This window comes from Ursus arctos, unplaced genomic scaffold, assembly GCF_023065955.2.
Source record: "Ursus arctos isolate Adak ecotype North America unplaced genomic scaffold, UrsArc2.0 scaffold_32, whole genome shotgun sequence".
Taxonomy (NCBI): Eukaryota; Metazoa; Chordata; class Mammalia; order Carnivora; family Ursidae; genus Ursus; species Ursus arctos.
In genome coordinates this window covers 6,961,776-6,985,499 of record NW_026623008.1, presented here as the reverse complement: position 1 = coordinate 6,985,499, position 23,724 = coordinate 6,961,776, and the positions used below count along the sequence as shown (strand labels likewise).

At 44.7% G+C, this 23,724-nt stretch overlaps 1 protein-coding gene across 3 annotated transcripts in view; it reads right to left on the bottom strand.

The window, feature by feature from the left end:
- Window positions 1-6,395: 6,395 nt before the first annotated feature.
- NMNAT1 (nicotinamide nucleotide adenylyltransferase 1) overlaps window positions 6,396-23,724 on the bottom strand; it is a 25,849-nt gene continuing 8,520 nt past the window's right edge. For 2 of the 3 annotated variants that reach the window (XM_026519877.4, XM_057305168.1), the window contains exons 3-6: window positions 15,124-15,294; window positions 13,853-14,036; window positions 11,055-11,197; window positions 6,396-10,714 (exon numbers count right to left, since the gene is read on the bottom strand). In XM_026519877.4, coding sequence (XP_026375662.2) covers window positions 10,314-10,714; window positions 11,055-11,197; window positions 13,853-14,036; window positions 15,124-15,238 — 843 coding nt within the window. In that variant the 5' untranslated portion in view covers window positions 15,239-15,294 and the 3' untranslated portion in view covers window positions 6,396-10,313. The remainder of the gene's footprint in view (window positions 10,715-11,054; window positions 11,198-13,852; window positions 14,037-15,123; window positions 15,295-23,724) is intronic. The other variant, XR_008956740.1, reaches the window with a different exon arrangement.

Below are 23,724 nucleotides of genomic sequence, written 5' to 3'. Positions count from 1 at the left end.
CGGCGGGGCCTCGGCTTTTGTGCGGGGCGGGGGAGGCGGGCCGGGGCGGGACCGCGAGGTGACAGCAGCGCCGGGAGGAGCCGAGCCTCGGACGCACCTGCTGGGAAACCCTCTGGGCTCCCGCCTGCTCCGCCACGTGCTCCCGGTTTTCTGCCCCCGCGCGCGGCCGCTCCTGCTATCTTGCGCCTTCCACCTCCTCCTCTTGAACTCTAAACCCAGGCGCGCCCCACACCGTGTTCCGAGCCGCACTTTTTTCTCTGCCTGCACGGTAATAATGACCAAGGGAATTCAAATGCATGGCATTAATAAAGTTTCCGGTCAAAGAACCCAACTCTGGTGGTCTCAGTATACATAGAGGTTAGTTTCTCTTACCTATCAAGCAGTCCTGGGAGAGTGATGGTTGGCAACTCGGGAAGGTGGAAGCGGCATCTCCGTGATTCTCCTGGCCTTTTATGCCCGCTGGTTACCTCGCCGTCATGAATTGGCTGCTGGGTTTCCTGCCAGGACATCCCCGTTCCAGGTGAGAAGGAAGGGGGAAAGCACCACCTGCCATTAGCCCTTCCTTAGATTTCTATTTATAGTCATTGGCCAAAGCTATGTCAGATGCCACTTCTAACTGCAGGGAACCTGAGGAATCTCCTTTTCAGTCTTGACAATGGAGAAAGACAGCAGAGAAGAGGGCTGGAAATGTAGGCTAACCTGCCGGCTCCAAAATTTAGAGTCTATTTCTGACTCACCCATGAGCTCCAGACTCAACTATATTTAAAGATTTTATTTTTTATTTTATTTTATTTTTTATTTTATTTTAAGTAGGCTCCATACCCAATGTGGAGCTTGAACTCATGACCCTGAGATTAAGAGTCACATATCCTACCAACTGAGCCAGCCAGGCACCACAGACTCAAATATATTAATAGTTAACATTGATTGAGTGCTTACTGTGTATATTATCATTTGTCACAAAATCCTACTTCTCCAATACTTTATTATATCCATTTGACAGAGACAAAAACTGAGACAAAGAACCTGTTCAAGGTCATACAGTTGGGGGAAGAGTCTGGATTTCATCCCAGGCAGCCTGGCTTCTGAGCTCCTGTGCCACCTCTCACTGCCTAGGTGATGTCTCCACTTGGATGTCTGAAGCGCGTCTCAAACTGAACACATCCAGGACGGTATGGAATAGTCTTCGCTCTCCTCATCTCCATAAACCACATGACTGGTTACCAGTCACCTGGTTGCTCAAGCCCAAAACCAAGTAGATACTGTGAATTTCTCTCTTCTCTGCTCATCCACTTCCAATCCATCAGCCAGTCCTGTTGGTTTTACTATCCTAACCCAATTTGCCATCATGTCTTGCCTCCTGCCTGGACTTGCCGCTTCCCCTCTGATCCCATCAAACCATCCTCCACACTGTAGCCAGGGCAAGCTTTTGAGAAAAGTAACTCAGATTTGATCATTCCTCTGCTTAAAACCCTTTGGTGGTGTTCTATCTTTCTTGAAAGGAAATTTGTACTCTCCTATGGTTCAAAAAGCCCTTCCTGATTTGGCTTCTGGATACTTCTACAACCGTGTCACATTCTGTCTCCCCCAACTCAGGAACTCCAGTCACACCAGGGGTCTTCGTGTATGGTGTCCCCTCTTTCTGGGATGTTTTTCTCCTGGTTTTTCACGGTTAGTCCCTTTGGCTTCCAGTTCAAAAGGCACAATTAGGAGAACAGCCTTTTCTAATCGTGCTCTCCATGGAGAGGAATTTCCCCTAAACACCCCGGCCTCTTTTCAAACCTACTTCCTTCTCATGGAAGTGGAATGAGTTTTCTGCTTGGGGGCAGTGAGGGTGACTACCCATCCTGGTTTCCCCAGGACTGAAGGAGTGCCCAACACATGGGATTTTCACTGCTACAAGTGGAAAAGTTCCAGGAAAACCTAGAATGTGTTGCTTGCCTGAGGGCAACAGCCACTAAACCATTCTTCTCTAGGTGCAGGGTATTTCCATTTTTTTCTTCTCCCCTTTTGATACAGACTTGAGAGTGTTTTGTTTGTTTTTTTTTTTTTTACAAACCGAAACTTTCCCTCTGGTAGACTGTTCCAAAGTCTAGACTAGGGGAGTTGGTATATAAGCTATTATTGCCCCCCCAATTTAATGGCTTAAAAAGAACAAAAAAACATTAATTTCCTCTTAAATCTGCAATTTGGGGATGGCTCACAGGGGACAGCTCATCCCAGCTCCATGTAGCATTAGCTGGGATAACTTGACTCCAGTTGGCAGGGTAGGAGAAGACATTTCCAAAATGGCTTATTCTCACCATTGGCAAATTAATGCTGGCTATCTTAGCTTGGAGCCCAGCCAGGGCTATGGGCCAGAAGCCAGGTTCCTTTCCATGGGGTGGGGTGGGGGGGCTGTCCACCAGCTGCTTGGGCTTCCTCACAGCATGGGTGGCTGGGTTTTGAGAGGGAGCATCCCAAGAGAACCAGTAAGACGCTGTACTGTCTCTTATGCCCGAGTCTCCAAAGTCACATAATGTCATTTCCACCAGAGTCACACGCCTACCCAAATCCAAAGGGAGGGAACTTGGACCTCATTTCTCAATGTCACATTGTAAGAAGAGCAAGTGGGTTGGGAGATCTTCTAACAGCCATCTTGGAAAACACATAGTCTGTCACGGTTACCTATTCCGCTTTGACCCTCAGGCAGGCTTCAACTTCGAACATTTATCAGACTTTCTCAGTCATAAAGATGCTATTTTGCGGGCGCCTGACTGGCTCAGTCCATGGAGTGTGCAACTGTTGATCTTAGGGTCATGAGTTTGAGCCCACCTTGGGCGTAGAGATTACTTTAAAAAAAAAAGTTTTTAAATGTTATTTTCATTCATTTGTTGCTTTTTTATCTTATTTTTCAGTTGGTTTAGAACTTGGACAAAAAAATACTTGACTTTTTTCAATAATCTCTGAGTCACCTTTTTAGACAGTCTTCTGATATATTTCTCATATCCATTTACTCTGCATCACATCTCTGCTTACTTCTTTCATAATTATCATAATCCAAAAGTATCTTTTTTTGGTTTGTTTACTGACTCCCTTTTTCATTAAAATTTCAAGGGCAGAGACCACGTTCATCTCATTTGCCTCTACAGCATCTCCAGGGCCTAGCACAGTGCCTGGCAAGTGCTCCGTAAATGTTTGTTGAATGAATGGCTTTTCCAAAGGAGAAATGCCATTTTTACTGAGAAACAAGAGTGACCCTGCCTTGCCCAGATTCTCCTAACTATAAGACATTGATTCCTTTGGTGGAATATGACAGGCTGATATCAAATCCTGGATTAGCTCTATCTTGCCATTTAATGAGCACAGAACGTTGAACTCTGACCAGATTTCTGGAGCATGAAGCCCATTTAAATTCCGGAAAACAAAGTGAATAGGACACAGAGAAGTCATACTTGCTTCCTACCCTTAATATCTTATTGTTCTAACTGTTGGACTGAAATGAAAGTCACAGAAATAACTAATAACATTTTGGCATCTGTGCTGGTCGGTATGGCTGTTGGCCAGCTTGAGCAAGGGCCATCTAGTATGGATAGAGTTGAATTTCAGTTGAAGTGGACATAGATTGAGCTTGGCCATGGGATGAAGAGTAATCTTCTCCTCCACAGTTCTCAGACCTTTCTTGTAGACTAGGATCAAAAGTTCTCTCTGGAAAGAAGGGTGAAATTTACTTGGCCAATTTGAGCCCTTTCTTTCCCTCCATTTGATTTTGGCAAAGTAAATTGTAAGATTATAGCCAAGATGAGATCCTAACCCTGTGTACCAACGCTGCTCCTCCTTGACGGAAATGGATGGGAATGAATGAGGGGCACTTGGCCGCGGATTCCACTCTCGTGTTGCCTGAGGGAGTCTCGTACTGGTTGGGGAAAGAATTGCGTGGACACTGTTGACACTTCATGCCATCCATCCTTCCACCCCCTAAGGCAGGGAAGCATTGCCATCAAGGAACTTGGTCCAGTTCTAGGAGTAAGATCTGGATTAGTTTAAGACTGAGCCAATCACAGAAATCCTACCTCCTTTGGCAGCGATTGGTTTTAGAGACAGCAGGTCTCGATGAAGTTGAATCAGCCAAGGATATATGATGATAAGTTTGATAGGCCTGTTGGGAAAGATGTTTCTTTGATTTTAACAAAGCCCTAGGCAGCCAGCCTTTCCCCCACTTGTGAATAAGAGCAGGGAAGCCTTGCTACCAGAGACCATCCTACTACTGAGGGAGAACCAGACTCAGGACACTGTGAGCTGCAGAGTGGAGGGATGGAAGGCCCCTGTGTCCTTGATGACACCGTTGGTTCACTGTTCCCAGGCACCCTGAATCTGGCCCTCCGTCTGCACTTCTGGGTGTAAGTGTCCTTATTGTTTAAACCACCTGGAGTTGAAATTCCTGTTTACCTGCAGTGGAAAATATCCTGATATAGAAAATTAAATTAAATTACTCTTTGCTTATTTGCCTTTTTAAACCTGTTTGAGGGCATGGAGTGTCTGGGTGGCTCAGTCAGTTAAGCCTTCTGCTCAGGTCATGATCTCAGAGTCCTGAGATCAAGTCCCACTTCGGGCTCCTTGCTCAGTGGGGGTCTGCTTCTCCCTCTCCCTCTGTGCTCTCCCAAGTAAATAAAATACTTTAAAATATATATATAAACCTGTTTGAGGGCAGAAGAGCTAATTATGGTTCTGTTCTAAGCATGTTTAACTTGCTGAGAGTACTGAGCAAATGTTAAATAAAATACTACTATGGGGCGCCTGGGTGGCTCGGTCGGTTGTGCGTCTCACTCTTGGTTTTGGCTCAGATCGTGGTATCATGGGTTGTGGGATCAAGTGCCATGTCGGGCTCCCTGATCAGCCTGGGGTCTGCTTGAGGATTCTCTCCCTCTGCCCCTCCCCCTACTTGTGCACGCACATACTCGTGAACAAACTGAGGGTTGCTGGAGGGGTGGGGGAGATGGGCTAGATGGGTAATGGGTATTAAGGAGGACAGTTGTGATGAGCACTGGGTATTGTATGTAAGTGATGAATCACTGAATTCTACTCCTGAAATCAATATTGCACCGTATATTAACTGTCTAAAATTTAAATAAAAAAAAAGAAAAAAGAAAAAGATAGAAAAAAATATATATTAAAAAAAGCACCACTTCATGAATACTACTATTTCAACAAGCACAGTGTGGCCAGAAGCTCAGGTCTTCTGCTTTGGTGGGAGTGATTCTTCTAGCTGCACTATTTTAAAGCTTATTAATCAAGAGAAACTTTGGATGCCAAGAATCTACCTTGGAGAAGGTAGCTGGGACTTTGCCTCCATGAGCTGAGCCAAACACAGCCCGCCGGGCCCCTCGGCCTTGTTCCTCTGTGCTGTGCCGCAGAGTGAAAATGCCAACGAGGCCATCCAAATCCGGGGCTCTCACTCATCCTCGGATTTCCCACGTAGCTGTTGTTCTTGAGACCCTGGGGAGGACCAAATAGGGCAAGCGATAAAAAAACCACAAACTTCCTTTCTTCCTTGCCTGTCCTCCGTTTCTGAGACCCTCCCGCAAGCCTTTAGTACAACTGTTGTAACGCGTGGTGGCATGCCTGTTCTCAGCACCTCCTCCCACCTCAGGCTGCCCAAGTTAGAAAAACAAAAGCCCCCCAAACAGAACAGAAATAGGACTCCTTGACCTTCAGATAAATGACAAACAACTCCTAGTGTAAGGCGCTCCCCGTGGACCGCCCTCCACCCTGGTTTCCTGGCCTGCAGGGCCCCAGGGCGCTCGTGTTTAGGAAACCATCGGGAGTGATTCTGGGGAGTCCCTTACTGATGCTCAAGCTGGAGTCTTGGTTTTCTCACCACCTGACTGTAGGCAAACTGCAGATGGCAGAGACCGTCTTGTACTTGTGCGCTCCGCTTGGCATTTCACATAATAATAGCGTTCCAAGAAATGCTTCCTGGTCACACGGAGAAGGGACAGGTGGCAGCTCAGAGTGGTGAGAAGCCAGTGCCAACTCTCCATTGGGTTGGTCACATTTCACAGCTCGAAGGACCCCGGAGGTCACTGCATTATTCTACAGAGAGACTCTGGGAGTCAGTGACCGCATCCTCAGCCTCAGTCAGCTGACTGGCGCGCCTGGTGCTGGAGACACGCCTCCAGGGCAGAAGCCTTCTGCTCTGTCTTGCAGGCAACAGTACTGCAGGGTGGCTTTGTGGCACTGGCACGGGCATCTGGGTGACGTTCTTTCTGTTTCTGCCGAAGAGTGAACTATGGCTCCTACCACCTCCTCCCTCTGTACATTCAGTGCCCCTATTCCAAGGAACTGTTAACATTGGGCAGGCTCCCCTTGCCCTTCTGTGTGGACAGAACACATCACACGTCACTGTCAGACCATCACATGTTGAAAGTGTTCTTTATTTGTACTCATCCACTTGGGGGGGATGAAAACTTCAAGATTTGGCAAAAACTTCATTCTTTGAAAAGTAGTATGTTACGTAAGGCGTAAAGAGGTTAAGAGTCCAGCCTCTGAAGACAAACTGCTCATTCAAGCCTCGGGTGTGTCATTTATACCAGTCACCTAATTGTGCCTCATTTCTTTACACCTCACACCCGCCCAGCACATGTTAAGTGCTCAGTAAGTGTTGGCATTCTGAAGTTCAGACAGCACCATTGGTAAACGAGGTACAGATTTCAGAGACAGACACAGGTGGGTGGATGCCATGCTGAGTGTTCTAGACCACGAGGCCTGTGGGAACGAATATAGGGACGGCAGTGGAAGGGATGTCCTATGGCACCTGGAAGTAATGGTAAAGGAGCCCATCTCACAATACAGTGACTTCTGGGCTCTGACAGGAGTGAATCAGAGGTTGGGGTAAGAAAAATAGCACCCCTACCACTACCATGCATGCCGACCCTGCCAGAATGCTTCCTTCCACCCTCGGGGAGACCCTCAAGATGGCAGAAAAAGAAACAGAATCCTCTGATGCAAGAAGATGGGCCTAAATCATGCCTCTGGCTCAATCCCTCTACTCTGCTCACCAAGGAGAACCCACTCCTCTTATCTAAATGGTTTACTGCTCACACTTGTCCCTTAAACAGGTAAACAACAAAAAAAATCTCTCCAGATGTTGTACATTCAACTGAATTAAGCTGCCAGTAAAGGACTTTTGTTCATTCACTGCACTCAAATTATACAATGAAAGGGGTAAAGGAGTATAACACATAAAAAAACCCAGCATCAAACACACAAAACACCAGCCTTACACATCTCCTAAACTCAAAATTCACATTACAAAAGCAGATTATGAAAAAGCCATAATAGGAAATACAGTGGCATATTTTCCTCTTCCTCAATGGAAGTCACAACAATTATTAATATTTATTCCCCCGCGAAGTTCATTGTTCTACTTTCCATTATCAAAACAGGAAATTCTGCCCGAGGTCACCCAAAACTATGTTATTATGCTGTGGCATCAGCAGCATCCTTGGTACTAGGACAAAGCTAAAAGCAGCTCATTAACGTTCCATGTACAAAGGTATTGATCCATAAATAGACCAACAATAGGATCATTTCACTATTACCAACTCTCCTGGGAGGTCCTCAAATGCTTTACCTGGTGGGTCCTGAGGTCAATATACTCACAGCTGAGCAGGGTGGGCACTTCTAGGTAGGAAGGCACCACGGTATAAGAGAAGTTTCTACAAAATAAAAAAGAGAGAAGTTTCTAGCATTTCTAGCATTTCTAGCATTCTGCAGTCTGCACACACATCAGATGAGCTAAGCACAGTTTTCCAGAAGAAATCAAAGTTACACACTTCGGTAGCTTCAACTGCTTCTAATATTTTTTTTTTTAAGATTTATTTATTTGACAGAGACAGCCAGTGAGAGAGGGAACAAAAGCAGGGGGAGTGAGAGAGGAAGAAGCAGGCTCCTAGCAGAAGAGCCTGATGTGGGGCTTGATCCCAGAACACTGGGATCACGCCCTGAGCCGAAGGCAGACGCTTAACGACTGCTCCACCCAGGAGCCCCTTCATCTGCTTCTAGATGGTCCTTTTCCACTATCGCTTCAACTCTCAACTCCAAAAAGCTAAGGAGGGTGAGAAATGACCCTCATCTCTACGATCTGAGACTCTAACCTGTCACTCCGTCAGCAGAGACTGAAGCCTACTGGTGCCAGTCTCTGCACCCCTCCCGGTCTTTGTCAAGTTCGCCTGCTGGCTTCAGAAAGAGTAAGTCAGTATCTGTAGAATGTACGTTGGCCGGCTTTCACATTGCCCCTTTTCAGACTGTGCATTCAGATTTGACAGGCCAACCGCACAGTTTTAAGTATTTTTTCCTTCTGCAGTCATAAACCCTTCCTCTAGAATGGGGTAGGTATGAAACAGAGATTGCAAAAAAGTAAATTATTCTACTTTCATGAGAAATTTAACTTTAGTTCTGTTTCTATCATAGGATGATTTTCATGAATCATAAAACTACTTTATAAAAAGCTATTTCTGGTCTTATTGCTTTACCAGTTGGTAAAACCTCTACAAAGTTTTAATCAGCATCCGACTATATAACAAGCTTGTGTTTGTAACCTAAGAGTTATGACCTCAATTATTACTTGGGAGTTCTACTGTGGTTAAAGTGCGCATAAAAGGACAAGGGGAAAAGGGTAAGAAAGTAGATAGACTCTTTTTCTGCTTAAATTCACAAATGGCAGATTCCCAGCAGGCAGGAACAGAAACAGCAGGGCTCTTCAGAAACTCAAGAGTTTTAGACTAAGACCATGGAGCGTTCTTCCAGCCAGCCATTTGTCAGTGCCTGAAATTCTGAGCGGGAGGAACTGCTGAGCTCACCCAGTGTGGCATTTCCCATGTTTGTAGGATCTCTGTTCATCTCTGGTTCATTAAGCTATCAAGAAAAGCTAAGAGGGGGGTGCCTGGGTGGCTCAGTCAGTTAAGCATCTGCCTTCGGCTTGGGTCATGATCCCAGGGTCCTGGGATAAAGCCCCACATCGGGCTCCCTGCTCAGCGGGAAGCCTGCTTCTCCCTCTCCTTCTGCTGCTTGTGCTCTCTTGCTCTCTCTGTCAAATAAATACATTAAAAAAAAAAAAAAGGCCAAGAGGAAAAAAAAAGAAAGAAAGGCTAAGACCACTGATATTTAATAAAATCCTTGAATAAGGTCCCTCCTTCTCTGTGGTTCTCTCTGTTCCAGGTAGCGTGATGTCATCTCAGAAGCTGTTCCTGAAGATAGCAAGATGGCAGATGGCCACAGCCACAAGAGGCTGTGCTGAGAACATGCACAACATGTAACCTGATTTTAACTTACTACTGGTTTTCACCAAACTCTTAAGCTTTTGTTTATGAAACAGGATCACAATTCCTTTCCCCCATTACTAACACCCAGACTGCTTCTCTACCTCTGGTGTGGGCAGCAGAAACACTGGTGCACCTTTCTGAACATCTGAGGCCTTGGATCTTTCTCCCAACCTCCAAAGGTGGAGCTCCAGGCAGATGCGTCTTGGCAAAGCTTAACTGGCCGACTTCTGACGTGGGCCAGAGACACTGACCCATTAGCGTCAAGCCTCTGCCAGGCACATTCACAACGTGTATTTTGCACAGTTGAAGATGACTGATCAGTGGTGCGTTTTACAAGATCACTATTTTAAGAATTATTTCCTTGGCCACCCTTGGTGAAGAATGCCTAGAAACAGGCATGTACAAAACGTTAATTCCCTTTATAACTAAAGTTAGGATTTTAAATAGTTTTTTTTTTAAGATTTTATTAATTTTTTGAGAGAGAGAGTGAGTGGGAGGGAGAGGGAGAGAGAATCTGAAGCAGACTCCACACTGAGCACAGAGCCTGATACGGGACTCAATCCCATGATCTCGAGATCGCGACCTGAGCTGAAACCAAGAATTGGGACACTTAACCAACTGAGCCATCCAGGCGCTCCTAAAGTTAGCATTTCAAATGGACTCTTGCTTTTCCCACTTTGCTCCTCTTATGTGGTAAAGCCAATATGTCCTTTTTGACTTCTTATTTGTAGTTAGTTTAATCGAATGTCTTCTGGTTTTAGTGCTGTTAATCCCATTTTAAAGATTAAAGGATTTGTACATTGTTTTAAAAAAAAAGACCATATTGAAAACATTCATCTTAGCAATTTCCAATAAAATGATAAACCTGATTTTAATCTACTACTGATTTTTACCAAACTTTTAAAAAGCTTTAGTTTATGAAATAGGATCACAATTCCTCTTCCCAGTTACTAACGCCCAGACTGTTTCAAATTCCCAAGCCGGAAGCCCAAAATATCATGCTGTAGGATTTTATGAGTTAGTGTCTGCCGTGTTCCTCTGCAAAGGAGCCAGGATGACCCCAACATTCTTCTCTTCACTCTCATAGCTATACAAATCATGCTTTTCGATATATTCTTGGACGAGGTCTGGTACCAAGTAGCGAATGCTCTGGCCCCTTCTGAGGGCTCGTCGGATCTTGGTGGACGAGATGTCATTGGTGATCCATTCATTTACCAGGTGAATGTTGTTCCGGTGTTTCCACAGCGCATCAGACTCATAGATGAATTTCTGAGCATCATTTCCAGCCCGAGTAATACATACGAGCCCATAGTCTCCCACAATCTGGGTAATATCCTCACTCTTCCACAGATTGGGAACAGCAAAGGACTCCAATAAATCTGCCCCACACAGCAGCTTTACCTTTGGCACATCTGGGAAGAAGAAAACACAGCCTCAGGGTCTGCTTTGCTAATAATTCCCGGCATCAAATTGAACACAACAATGTGTTTTCCTGGCTAGAGGGTTCGTAGCTTTGATCAGAATCAGATTCTCAAAAGAGATCAAAGATACCACAACAGTTAAGGACCACTGCAGGAGAAATAAGCTCAAGGTGCCCTTTCCTCTCCTTCCCTCCCTCTCTTCAAAAACTAACAAGGGGCATTTTCCAGGCACTCACACATACTGAATATGAAATGAAATTACAAAGGGGGTCTTGCTCAGCTCTGGAATCTTATCTACTCTAGTTGGTAAGTCTTGATGAAATATACTGACCTTTTGGTTTTGGCTCTAGCAATTTCTTTTGACTGAAATCTTGCCTTTGTTCAGCCCACTTCCTTTTCTGTCCGGGCCTTCCCGGTATAGGTGAGTCCTGCTGGTGATCACAGCTCCCAGCCTCCAGTTTCTTCTGATGGTGTCTATAAAACAACAAAGCAATAGAACATTTCTCTTCTCACAACATTCAACTGAAACACTGTGTCTCTGGACATTCCTCAGAGCCTCTGACCCAATGTTAAGGCTGTGTGATATTAAAAACATTTAACCACAGAAACACCTGATGCCTGACCAGTCAGAATGGATGCTGGCCAGCGGTGCTGGGGACTGGCTCTTGGGAACAGAAAACAAGGAGATCCTGGGACAACAACAGATGGTGGCTATTACTATTCGAAGCTTTATGTGTGTGTCATAATAACAAGAACTAATAGTTTTTTATCATGTGCTAAGCACTACACTAAGTCCTTTGCATGGATCACTTGATTTAATTTTTTCAACATTCTGTGCCATAAATATTATTATTGTTATTATTATTCCCCTAATGGAGGGAAGTGAAGGCTTAGAGCTGCAACTCCAGCTCTTGGTAGATTCCCCGGGACATAGGAGGCATTCATTAACAATCTGATTGAGTGAATGTTTTGGTTATTATAAAGCAACTCTTTCACTGCCCACTATTATAGCAGAATTATTATCCCCATTGAGAGAGGAGAACTCTAATTTGCCCAAGACCATTCTTTTTTTTTTTTTAAAGATTTTATTTATTTATTTGACAGGGACTGCCAGCAGAGAGGGAACACAAGCAGGGGAAGTGGGAGAGGAAGAAGCAGGCTCATAGTGGAGGAGCCTGATGTGGGGCTCAATCCCATAACGCCGGGATCATGCCCTGAGCCGAAGGCAGATGCTTAACCGCTGTACCACCCAGGTGCCCCCAAGGCCATTCTTTTTAAGTAGGCTCCACACCTAGCACTGAGCCCAGTGTGGGGCTCAAACTCTCGACTGTAATATCAACAGCTGAGCCGAGATCAAGAGTCAGACTCAACTGCCTGAGTCACCCAGGTGCCCCTGCCCAAGGCCATTTAGCTTATAAGTAGCAGAGCCAGTATTTGAACCCCAGCAGTCTGGTTCCAGAGCCTATACTCCTGACCATTGAGGAGTGTGGCTTGACCTAGTAATGGAGAGCCACAAGGCCAAGGATAAGGTCCTAGAGGGGACAAGTGCCTGAGGCCTGCAAGGAAGGGACCAGGCAGGACTTATGTGCAGCTTGCTTCTGGATTGGCAGCAACTGTGAAGTTACCCAAATAACATGAGCTACGGTTGGGGAAGCCAAGTGTGGCTCCTCTGTGCCCCTAACTCCTTGCCCTCTTGAGCAGCCGAGATAATATGTAATGGACAGTGAGGCTGCTGTGGAGCCAGAGAGGGAAGGCTGGGTAACGTGGGCATGCAGAGGCCTGGTGTTTGACGGAGAACTGCTGGCCAATGAAGAGGGAAGACTCTTTTCCCTGCCAATCCTGAAAAGTCACCCTTCTTCTTAAGTTGCTCTGTGGCATACTGTCTGCTGGCTCGGTGTTCAATCCTGCCCTAAACACACTTCCCAGAGGTCCTTGTGGCATTTTCTCGATGTGACAGAGACTCTGCTGGTGAGACGCACTCACGAGAGACTCGGAAGGAAGAAGGGAGGCAGAAGCCATCTTTCTGGGCTGTAGAGCCCGAGAAGTAATCTCTTACGGCGCAAGCGTGGTGGCCAGACTCCATATTCCGCTGTCCAATTGGCAACTTTGGGAGCCCGGGGCAGCTGAACCGCAGTTTTGTGGTGGCAGAGGCAGAAACAGCTTCCTGAACCCGACTGCAGCGAAGGAGGTATGACCTTGGAACAAACCCGACTTCCCTGCCGCCAGCCCCTTGACACTCCTGCACGAGCACCTAAATGCCTTTCTGCTTAGAACACTCAGAGTGGTTTTGGGGCACTGGCTGGCTCAGTGCATTCAGCGTCTGACGCTTGATTTCAGCTCAGGTTGTGATCTCAGGGTCAGGGGATCGAGCTCTACGGCTGGCTCGGCGCTCATCATGGAGTCTGCTTGAGGACTCTCCCTCTCCCTCTGCTCCTCCCCCAAGTCCTGCTCTCTCTCTCTCAAACAAACAAACAAATAAATATCTTAAAAAAGAAACAAACACCACTCAGAGTGGTTTCTATTTCCTGTTGAAACCCTAACTGATATGTTTAGAACCAGAGGAATCAGAGCTCTAAGAACAGACATAAGACATGAAGGTTTTTCAGAAAGCTCTTTGATACTCAAGATAATAATAAGTAACAATCAGATGTTACTCACTCTAGTTTCTGAATCCTCACCTGGAACTGTTTCAAAGGTGCGAGCACAGAGATCTGGGACAACCCCCGTCTGTGGTCATGGAAGCAGCACGTAAAAGGAGGGCTGTCCATGACCATGCACCACGCTTCTCTCTTTTAGACTTAAGAAGATTAATGACAACGTCTCATGACTTTGCCTTTCTCATCCACGGCACAGACAGGCCAGGCAGCTTCTCTATGTATTCTCTCTTGTAGAGATACACATAGCAACAAGCATGCAAACATCTCAAAACATGATGAAAGGCATAAAGTCTAAGGAACCCCCACGGGCTGCTGCTGTGCTCCACACCCAAGAAATAACCTACATCGCAAGCCCTCCCGACCTGAGTCACAGTTTGCAAATCTGTACTTCACAGACACAGGCAGCAGTGAAAGACGGCAAGAAGCCCCCAGCCCACTCCCGCGGAACTGACAGCTGATTCCCCACGACTACCTTAGCACCTTAACGGTCTCCACCCACTCCTTCTGCAGACTTTCCCACGTGTCAACTTCCACCCATTCTGAATTCTTGGTGGCGAGTTCTGCCATGATAACTCGGTGATGGGCAGAGATGAGTCCTTTCTTCTTATATGCATCACCAACGGGAGAGATTATGCCTTTGATAACTCTGTATTTTCCTGGATAAAGAGTCAGATTTGATGTGAGGTGTAACAAGTGAGATTTTATGCACAGGAAATATCATCAATATGATTGTATAACAGACCATTTTTAAGCATATCATCAAATGGTTTTATACCAGACCATTTTTTTAAAAACAGGGAGTCGGGTTCATTCACACATTCATTTATCAACGAGGTAAAACAACATAGAAGTCACCATTTTAAAGTGCACCATTCAGTGGCATCAAGCACATTCACACTGCTGTGCAGTCATCACCACTGTCCGTCTCCAGAACTTTCTCATCTTCTCCAACCGAAACTCCGTCCCCACGAAACACTAACTCCCCATCCCCCTGCACAACGTAAATTTCAATATTGCCAAATTGCCTTGTAAAAAGCCTTAATCAATGTGTATTGTCCACCCCAACCCTGATACTTGACACTACCAAGTTTAAACATTTTTGTTGATGTGATGGGCAAAACAGATCTCGTTTTTTACCTTCGTTCCCTGAGTATTAGGATTATTAGTGAGTCTGGGCACCCACTGATCTATCTAGCAGCACGTGCACGATCATCTATGTAACAAAACACATTACGCAGGGGAGGAAATGGTTTTCCTCAACCCTCCTCGGGTCCCTGGGTGGGTCTGAAAATAAAACTGACAAAGACAGAAAAACAGAAGAAAAATGTAGAAATTTATTTAATAGGTTTATGTGATACGGGTGCCTTCGTAAGGAAATGAAGACCCCAAGAAACAGTCAAACCTGAGTATTTTTATCCAGGTTTGGTGAGGAGTGGACAGTCATCAAGAAATATGATAAGGCAAAGAGTACGAGGTAAGTGTAGTAAACTCGGGGAAGTTTAGCAAGGCCCGTTAGTTTAGATTCTTCTAGGCATCCCTCTGTCCTTAGCAATAAGGATGCTCTTTTCCTCCCAGTATATGGAGGGCACCTCTCACATCAAGGTTTTATGAGCTGCTTCAGGGGAGAACAGTGTGGAGGAGGTCAGAGGGACCTTCCTGATTCTGCCATTTTTTCAAACTCCTTCAACTTAAAATACCCAACATGCCAGAGTGCCATATTTTGGGGTAGTGCCCTGTTCCTACCTGTTCCGTTCATGTAGTCCTTGGCCAGCTCAAATAGCCGGAGGTGCATGTTGGTGATAGGATTGAAGGAACCACAAGCAAGGAGAACCACTTCTGTCTTCTCTGAATTATCCATGCTAAGAATTTGAAGTTGTTGAACTGAATGGCAAATTCTGACACTTTGCTTGTGGTCTGCAAAGGAAAAAGGAAACAAGTTCAGTTCTAGGCCTTTAGATGTCCTACCTTCCAAGGGGATGGACAAAAACCCGTGGCTTCAAAGACAAAGATAGTCCCATTCTCCGCCCTTCCTTTTCAGAGTGCATTTGCAGCTCCTGCCGTACAGAGATGGGATCTTCTTCCTCCTCTTTGTGACTTGCTTTGGACAAAACAATGTGGCAGACATAACCATGTGCCGGTTCTGAGCCAGGCCTTTGAGGCTTTGCACACTTCCACCCTCTTCTGGACTCCTGCCTCTGCCATGAAAACAAGTCGGGGCCGGCCTGCTGGAGGATGACAGACCACGTGGGAGAGAGCTCGTACTCCTGCTGATGGACAGCCAACCACACCAGCTATGTGGCAGGGGCCATCCTGCACCAGCCAAACCACAGATGACATGCTCAGACACACAGGCAAGCCCCAGCGAGATTAGCTGGGCCGGGCTTACATCAACAAGACCACAAGCTGACCCTAGACTCATAAGCAAAAATGAATGTTTATAATTGTATGCTGCCAAACTTTTGTGATGCACTACTGTGGTCACAGTTAACTGATATAATGACATTATCAACTACCAAATAAATAGGACTCCCTGACAACCTGCCCTTCAAAACAGTAGTCTGGGGGCACCTGGGTGGCTCAGTTGGTTAAGCATCTGCCTTCGGCTTGGGTCATGATCCTGGGGTCCTGGGATCCAACCTTGCATCAGGCTCCTTGCTCAGCAGGGAATTTGCTTCTCCCTCTTCACCTTCCTCCGCTCCTTCTCTCTCTCAAATAAATAAATTCTTTAAAAAAATAATAAGAATAGGGGCACCTGGGTGGCTCAGTCGTTAAGCATCTGCCTTCGTTCGGCCCAGGGCGTGATCCCAGGGTCCTGAGATCGAGCCCCATATCAGGTTCCCTGCTCTGCTGGGAGCCTGCTTCTTCCTCTCCCACTCCCCCTGCTTGTGTTCCCTCTCTCGCTGGCTGTGTCTCTGTCATATAAATAAATAAAATCTTTAAAAAATAAGAATAAATAATAAGAATAAAATTAGGAATGCATTTCATTGTTCCCTAGCATCCAACACTGCTACTGAAAGTCTAATGCCATTCTGACTCTTGTTCCTTTTTTACATGACCTTTCCTTTTTGGCAGATTTGTGGGATGTCCTCTTTATCGCCAGTGCTCTGAAATGGCAAAATGTTGTATCTTCAGGGGGGTCTTTTTCATTCACTGTGCTGGGGGTCAGTTGAAGGGGTTCAGAATGTGCCACTTTGGCATGTGGATTATTTTGAGTGGAAGGCATTTGAGACCCTGCAGGCTCAAGAGAAACTTCTGCCCCTCCCTTAATTACATAGAAGAATCTAAATTGGGGGTCTTTCCCAGAATAAGGGTTATTAGCAGAGATAAATGTTATCTGAGGGACCCATCTGCATGGCAGGGCAAACATCTAATTACCAAACATCTGCTCTTCTTGCCACCCTGTGAGGTGCGTTCCTTTCCTCTGAAATCCCAGACCCCCACTCCCTTCTCCTTAGCTCAGAATGCCATACTATGCCTCATTTTGTCTGACTGTCTTTGGAATTGCCATGTCTATACGGATTCCCCATATGTACTCTATTAAATTTGATTTTCTCCTCTTAATCTCTCTCATCTCAATTTGATTCTCAGTCCCCGAGCTAGAAAGACCTGAGAGAACAGGAATTCTTGCTCCCTGACACATGACCTTCCCATCCCTCAAAGTCAAATCACTCAGTTCTGGGTTATTATTATTATTTTTTTTTGATCAGCATTCCTTATTAACCATCAAAATATAGTTTTTAAAACTAAAAAAGTTAAAAAATATTCTTATATATCCAAATTATGTTTCAAAATAATCATTCTGAGAGCTTATAAATATAATTCCAGTGATGCCAAATTGCTGAAAGCATTTTGGGAACTTTGGGGAATGACTTGTAGAGGTCAGACTATTTTTATAATTAACATAGAAATACCATAAATGGCAATAAACAAACAGTTGTATGACACTTTTTGACATATAAAATGCTTTCACACACATGATCATTTAATCTTCACCACACAAACACACAAAAATTTGGCCAAAGTCATTTGGCCTGTTGCAAAAAAATAAGCTATTGTTAGATATTTCATTTTTCCAGTTAATCTTCTTTCATTGGACATCTAGGTTTTTCTAATTTTTCAGTATTACAAACATCTCAGAGAAAACAATGGGTCGAGAATGAGCTGGAAATTAAGGCTATACAGCACCTCGCTGTGCACTTCTAAGACGTGCCAATGCTGGGAAGACCTGCGTCAGGACCATTTATTTGTAGCCCGACAGTGTTTACATCCAACTGCCGGGGTGACCAACTCACTTCTGCTTAGATTCTATGCTCACCGGACAAAGCTAGGGAGTGGGGAACCAGGGCTAGCATCTCAGCGTCCTGACTCCCAGGCTGCCTCATCAAGAGGAAAAATAGGAGCTACACTGAGCTGTGCAGACTGGAAAATGATCCCTCCTAAGCTGAGAGGCTGAGGAATGTGACAGTTAACCCCCGAGGCAATGAGAACCTCTGAAGCTTTCTGAGCAATGGAGTGACAACAGGGGTCTATAAAAACACTGTTTTAGAAAAATAAGAAGACATGGGTACTTAAAACCTTTATTCAGTTTTACCAGCTTAACCAAATCACTTATGTGTCTTCAGTCTCCTCATCTGTAAAATAGAGACAATGACAACCAATTTCAGATACTTTGAGGATTAATTCTGATTAACAGCAAAGTGCTTAGCATATTGCCTAGCACAGTGTAAAAATAAATGCTAGCTGTTATTTATGAGGAAAGTGACAATACTGATAATGGTGATGCTAGGGGATTAATTGGATGGGGCCAAACAAGACAGGAAGGCCAGTTACAAAGTCATGAGTGCCTCAATTTAAGTTGTCAGTGAGAATGGAAATAAGAAACATTTATTCAATAAACATTTGAGGCTTTCTCCCAACAAAGCATAGTGGTAGGGATCAGAGAGACGCTAATTGTTGCTAAGAAATAAAGGACAGAAGGGTCAGTAATGCTCCACATGGAATCTTAAAAAAATGAGTTAATTCGTAAGAATGATTTAAATGTCCTTTCAATTATCAGCTCAAAGATGACGCTAGCGTTCACCAGAGGCTTGTTCCCACTCCTCCCATCACTATCCCCTAATTCCCATACGAAGTGCCGTGGGATTATGGAGTGGTGGTGGATACAACATCTCCAAGAAATTCTTGGCCCACATGGAAACCAGGGTAACCTGCCCCTGGCAGAGCAGCTCCAGCCCTGCTCACCTCCAGTTTCAGGCACCACTCCCCTCAGGAGACTGAGCTGTGAGCAGCAAGAACAATAAAGCTGAGAACAGGAGGTATGGGTCCCCAAGGGAGCGGCCTGTTGTTCAGGGAAGGACAGAACAAAGATGCACTCAGGTTTCCAGGTCCTCCCCAGGGGAAAGGCTGGGGAAGGGGCTCGGGGAAGCTGATCTCTTAGCTAAAGGAAGCTTCCTCCCTTGTCACATTCAACCCATCTCAAATATCCAGCTCAGTTAATTCCCCACGAACAAGGCAACTTGAGCTCAGACCTTGAAAAGCACAGAAGAATTAAGTTACAGTGAGTGTCCACCATAGCCCAGGCTGGCTTTAGAACAGGATCTGCCCCTCTCCAAGGAAAAGTCCTTCCTCTGGATCACTGCAGAGTACCAGAGTACTTGTGCTGGGAAGGGGGACAAGCTGGGGACAAATGGGTGGAGAAGTAGTTTGGGAGCTCTAACAGGGCCGCTTTGGATCCTCCGTGCCTTGTTCCAGGTGCTCAAGGACCAGCGTCCCCATGATTCACTTCTGTCTGGCCCACACAGCGTATCACCTGCACTGCTGGCTGCCGAGGTCACGCCGGCTCAGGCTGTAAGTGTCCCTCCCCAGATCGCAATTACAAAAAGCTCGTTTCTTCCTGAGACAGTCTTGACGTTTAACTAAAATTTACTTCCAATTTTTAAATCATTTTATAAAAAATTAAAGTATACTTGACATAATAATTACTGACTCTCTTAAGTTTTAAAAACCAGTATGTAAACATTAATGAAACATTTCGTAAATATTAAGCCGGTTTTTTAAACGTTAACATTTAAAAAAAATAGCTGGCTTTTCTTGTCACATTTCAGAAATGCTCAAAATGATTCAATCTATATCGGCTGTTAAAATAGTATGATTGACTTGACAACTGATCAGAATTTACACCCCTAAAAAGATGTTATCCCTTCCAAAATAGTCACAGTAGGCCTGTAACTATATCCTAGTTCTAGTTGTAACAACGTGCCATTGCCAGTCTGGGGGTATATTCTAAAACTATTTTTTTTTAGTATTTTCTTTTTTTTTTTAAATAATACATGGTGTTTTTCAGTTGATGTGGCTGCTGTTTCTCTCAGTTGACAATTAGTTTTCAGGTTTTTGTTTTTGTTTTTTTAACTTATTTGACAGAGAGTGAGAGTGCACAAGCCAGGGGAGAGGCAGAGGGAGAGAGAGAAGTAGGCTCCCTGCTGAGCAAGAAGCCTGATGCAGGGCTCAATCCTAGGACCCTGGGATCATGACCTGAGCCAAAGGCAGACACTTAGCTGACTGAGCCATCCGGGTGCCCCGTAAATTTGGTTTCTTGAAGCCATTTTATCACTAAAGAAGTAATGTAAAATATAACTCGCTGTGTCCCATGCAGGCAAGTGACAGTGTTCTTGTTCGGAATCACCGCTCTGGTCCTCCAGTTGTATGTTCTGCTAAGGTAAGTTCTTTCACCAGCCAACCCCCTTACCTGGCAGCCCAGTCTTACCTCTGGAGATGGTTGGGATGTGCTCTGTGATTCCTGTTATGTGTTTAACTGCAGCCTGCCCCATTGTTTTTGCCCCTCTTATCAGTGGTAGTCACCTGCTTCGCCTCTTTGAAAAGCAAAAAATCTCAATACCAAAAGAATAGCTGGGAATAGGGCAGATTGAGTTTACCTTAATTAACACGATTTCTCCTAGCACAAGAAGCCACGAAATGGGAGAACAAGGGCACCAACGTTTCAATCTATGGATTCCCTAGAGACCAGTCCTGACAGTCCCGCATGAGCTAACGTCTGCATGGCTGAGGGTGACACAGACATATGTGACCAGATTATGACTTGATATATTATTTCAGATTCTATGGAGGACATTAGGCTTGCAGAAGAAGTCAGCTAATAACTGGACAAATAAAGCAAATGCCATTTGATACATTCAAAAAAAATTGCAGCTCTAAAAATGTGGAAATTCTAAAACAATCTGAAAACGGAGAATCTACTTAAGTGACAAGAAAGAAAGCGAAACTGTGACACTCACTGTAATTAGCCTAATTTAAACTTGCCAACGTCTGTCATAGGAGTTTTGTGTGCAGTAAGGCCTACTTCCTTACTCCAGAAGGCCAGCATTTCCACAAGATATATATATATATTTTTAAAGAATTTATTTATTTGACAGAGAGACAGCCAGCCAGCGAGAGAGGGAACACAAGCAGGGGGAGTGGGAGAGGAAGAAGCAGGCTCCCAGCAGAAGAGCCTGACATGGGGCTCGATCCCAGAACGCTAGAATCACGCCCTGAGCCGAAGGCAGACGCTTAATGACTGAGCCACCCAGGCGCCCCTCCACAAGATATTTTCTTACCAAAATATCTGGTTAACATGAATTTGAAAGATGGTAAACACTATTTGTCCACCGATTGTAAATATTAACAACTCTTCATATTACTTGTGGGCTGTTTTTGTACTATTAATTTGCAGTCATGGTAAAGGAACCAAGGTTATTAAATGAGTTGTCTGCAGCCAAATGAACCTCGGGCCAGAATTAGGGTTAGAATTCAATGGTTAGTGCCTTCTGGTATTGTACTTATAAGGGTGAATTTCTTCTAATAATTGATAAATTAATGTATGACCCAGGGTATTGCTTTTAGGCCCAGATCTTCCCGATACTGCACGCAACCTCTTCTTACCAACTTGGTTGGCAATATCATCTTTACCTTCTTCACAATTGGTAAGTGTGCGTTTATCAAGCACTTACTAAGTGCCTATTATTTGCCGGACATCACCAAACCAAAAATGGGTAAGATAGGACTTCCTGCTCTTAGGGAGCTCAGACTGAAATTTAAGAAAAAATTCACATTTAAAATTCAGGTGAAATTTTTTGTAAGTTCCTTAGTAACTGTTCTGGTTGTCCTGAAATTTGAGTATGAAACCAAATTAAGTTAAATACAAATACGCTATGGTGGTAGTATAAAATTCTTTAGTTATAATATAAAAAAATACCAGATTCATTTAATAAATGGTTACTTGACAGGAGCTAATACTGTGTAGAAAACCAGGGACCTCAACGATTTGAAATAAAAAAGGGACAGAGAAGCACTGGACTCTGAAACGTGAAGTTTTAGGAATATCTTAATACATTTTTATTATATTTTCCCACGTGTGTACTTGTAAGAGCAATGCGTGATTGAAATAAAAACTATGTCTAAGTTTTTTTTAATTTTTAAAAAGATTTTATTTATTCATTATTCATTTGAGAGAGAGAGAGAGAGAGCAAGCGAGCACAAGTGGAGGGGAGAGGGAGAGGGAGAAGCAGACTCCGCACTGAGCAGGAAGTCCGAGGAGAGGCTCAATCCCAGGACCCTGAGATCATGACCTGAGCTGAAGAGAGATGCTTAACCATCTGAGCCACCCAGGTGCTCCATCTAAGATTTTTTTTTTTAAAGATTTATTTATGTATTTGAGAGAGAGAGAGAGTGTGTGCGCAGGGGAGGAGGTGGAGGGGCAGAGGGTGAGGGAGAGAAGCAGACGCAGGGCTCAATCTCACGACCCTGAGATCACGACCTGAGCTGAAATCAAGAATTGGACGCTTAACCATCTAAGCCACTCAGGAGCCCCTAAAAATTTTTTTAAAGATTTTATTTTTTTAATCTCTACACCGAATGTGGGGCGCAAACTCACAACCCCAAGATCAGGAGTCGCATGCTCCACCCACTGAGCCAGCCAGGCACCCCTAAAATTTTTTTAATGAAAAAATAGTTATTGAGGGGCGCCTGGGTGGCTCAGTCAGTGACGTGTCCAACTCTTGATCTCAGGGTTGTGAGTTCAAACCCCATGCTGGGCTCTGTGCTAGGCTCCTCCCTGGGCATGGAGCCTACTTAAAAAAAAAACTTGGTACAGTCAGTTAAGCGTCTGCCTTTGGCTCGGGTCATGATCTCCCAGTCCTGGGACTGAGTCCTGCATTGGGCTTCCTGCTCAGCGGGGAGCTTGCTGCTCTCTCTCCCCCTCTGATCCTTCCCACCACTTGTTCTCTCTCTCTCTCTCAAAGAAATAAATAAAATCTTAAAAAAAAAAAAAAAAAGCTGTTGAATGTCTTAGACACTGTTCTAGAGTCTCCTGCTGAATTCCAGATCCACAAGAGGCAACATATGTGACAGTGGGAAGTACTGGCTTTGGAGACAGAGGGAGGCCAGCTGAAACACTCACTCCACGACAGGAGCTACCTAACTTCTCTGAGCTTCCTGCTCCTTGTTTATAAAATGGAGATAAGGGCGCCTGGGTGGTTCAGCGGACCAAGTGTCTGACTCCTGATTTCAGCCCAGGTCATGATGTCAGCTCAGGTCAAGATCTCAGGGTCGTGGGACTGAGCCCTGTGTGGGCCTCCTTGCTCAGTGGGGAGTCTGCTTAGGATTCTCTCTCTCCCTCTGCTCCTATCCCCCCCATACTCTCTCTCTCTAAAATAAGTAAGTAAATCTTTTAAAAAATAAAGTGGAGATTAAAAAATACCTGCTTCGGTTTTGCTAAGGTTTAAATGAGATAACAGAATCGTGAAAAAAGCAGTCAGAGTTCTTATCACCAGCAATGCCAATAGTAAGAACACAACCCATGTCAAAGGAAAACCTTAGGCTGGCTGGGTTTTGGGCATCTGTGTCCCATGGGAGGGAAGCGAGGAAACAGCCTCTATTTAGGTTTGCATTCAAGAATGTTTTTCTGAGATAATTACACCCAGTAAATGGATGCTGCTCTGCTGTCCTTCTAGGTTTTACTGTGCTGCTTACGCATATGGAACCAGTCCCGCAGGCACTAAAGAGGATGTTTGCCGTATTTGGTGTGGGATCCTTTGGTGAAGGAGCCTGTACCATGGTGTTAACAGTTCTGGCAACTGACTGTGTGTGTTTTTAAATACTGAATTTCTCAAGGGCTTATCTTAATCTGAAAGCATGTCTGTATATAATACACCATCAGTCTTCAATATTTATTTTCTCCTCACTAAAAATAGAGATATGTAGAGACAGAATTCCTAATTAGACACATGTCACAGTTAAAACACTTCACCAGGGGAAGTTTAAAAATTCCATGAGAGATTTTTCTTTTTG